This window comes from Helianthus annuus, chromosome 7, assembly GCF_002127325.2.
Source record: "Helianthus annuus cultivar XRQ/B chromosome 7, HanXRQr2.0-SUNRISE, whole genome shotgun sequence".
Classification (NCBI taxonomy): Eukaryota; Viridiplantae; Streptophyta; class Magnoliopsida; order Asterales; family Asteraceae; genus Helianthus; species Helianthus annuus.
Genome location: NC_035439.2, coordinates 143,194,141 through 143,194,861, shown reverse-complemented (window position 1 = coordinate 143,194,861; position 721 = coordinate 143,194,141). Strand labels below are relative to the sequence as shown.

Sequence of the window (721 nt, the reverse complement as noted above, 5' to 3'; positions counted from 1 at the left end):
TCCGCAACGGGACAGACAATTCAAGAAGCAGATTACGTAACCAACTTGTTTCAGCAACGGCATTAGCAACGCCGCGATATTCAGCTTCGGCACTAGAGCGGGAGATAGTGTGTTGATGCTTTGACGACCAAGACACAAGATTGTCTCCTAAAAAAAACACAATATCCAGATGTGGACCGTCGTGTGTCGGGGCATCCGCCCCAATCAACATCGGAGTATGCGGTTAATGCCAAGGACTTTGAAGCCGTGATCCGTAGACCATAATCTAGAGTGCCCTGAAGGTAGCGCAAGATGCGCTTCATGAAAGCAAAATGAGGTTCACGAGGGGCGTGCATAAATAGACAGACTTGTTGAACTGCATACGTAATATTCGGCCGGGTGAAGGTAAGATACTGAAGAGCCCCGCGAGTTGACGATATAGCGTCCCATCTTGTAACAAGGTGCCGGTTGTATCGCTGAGTTTAGTGGACGTATCCACTAGCGTAGTGCACGGCTTGCAATTTGCCATAGAAGCTCTTTGTAAAATTTCTTTAGTGTATTGAGCTTGAGACAGAAAGAGACCGTTACTGTCACGTGTAGCCGTGATGCCCAAAAAGTGATGCAACCGACCAAGGTCCGTCATGGCAAAGGCGGAAGACAAGGAACCAATAATGCGTGCTAACAAACCTGGTTCAGATGCAGTCAAGATAATGTCATCCACATATAATAAGAGATATGCCAT

The 721-nt window shown here is 47.0% G+C and overlaps 1 protein-coding gene across 1 annotated transcript; it reads right to left on the bottom strand.

The window, feature by feature from the left end:
• Positions 1-298: 298 nt before the first annotated feature.
• On the bottom strand, positions 299-721 carry LOC110867089 (uncharacterized mitochondrial protein AtMg00810-like). The gene has a single exon (XM_022116228.1). It carries the CDS (start codon positions 719-721, stop codon positions 299-301), a length of 423 nt encoding a protein of 140 aa, XP_021971920.1.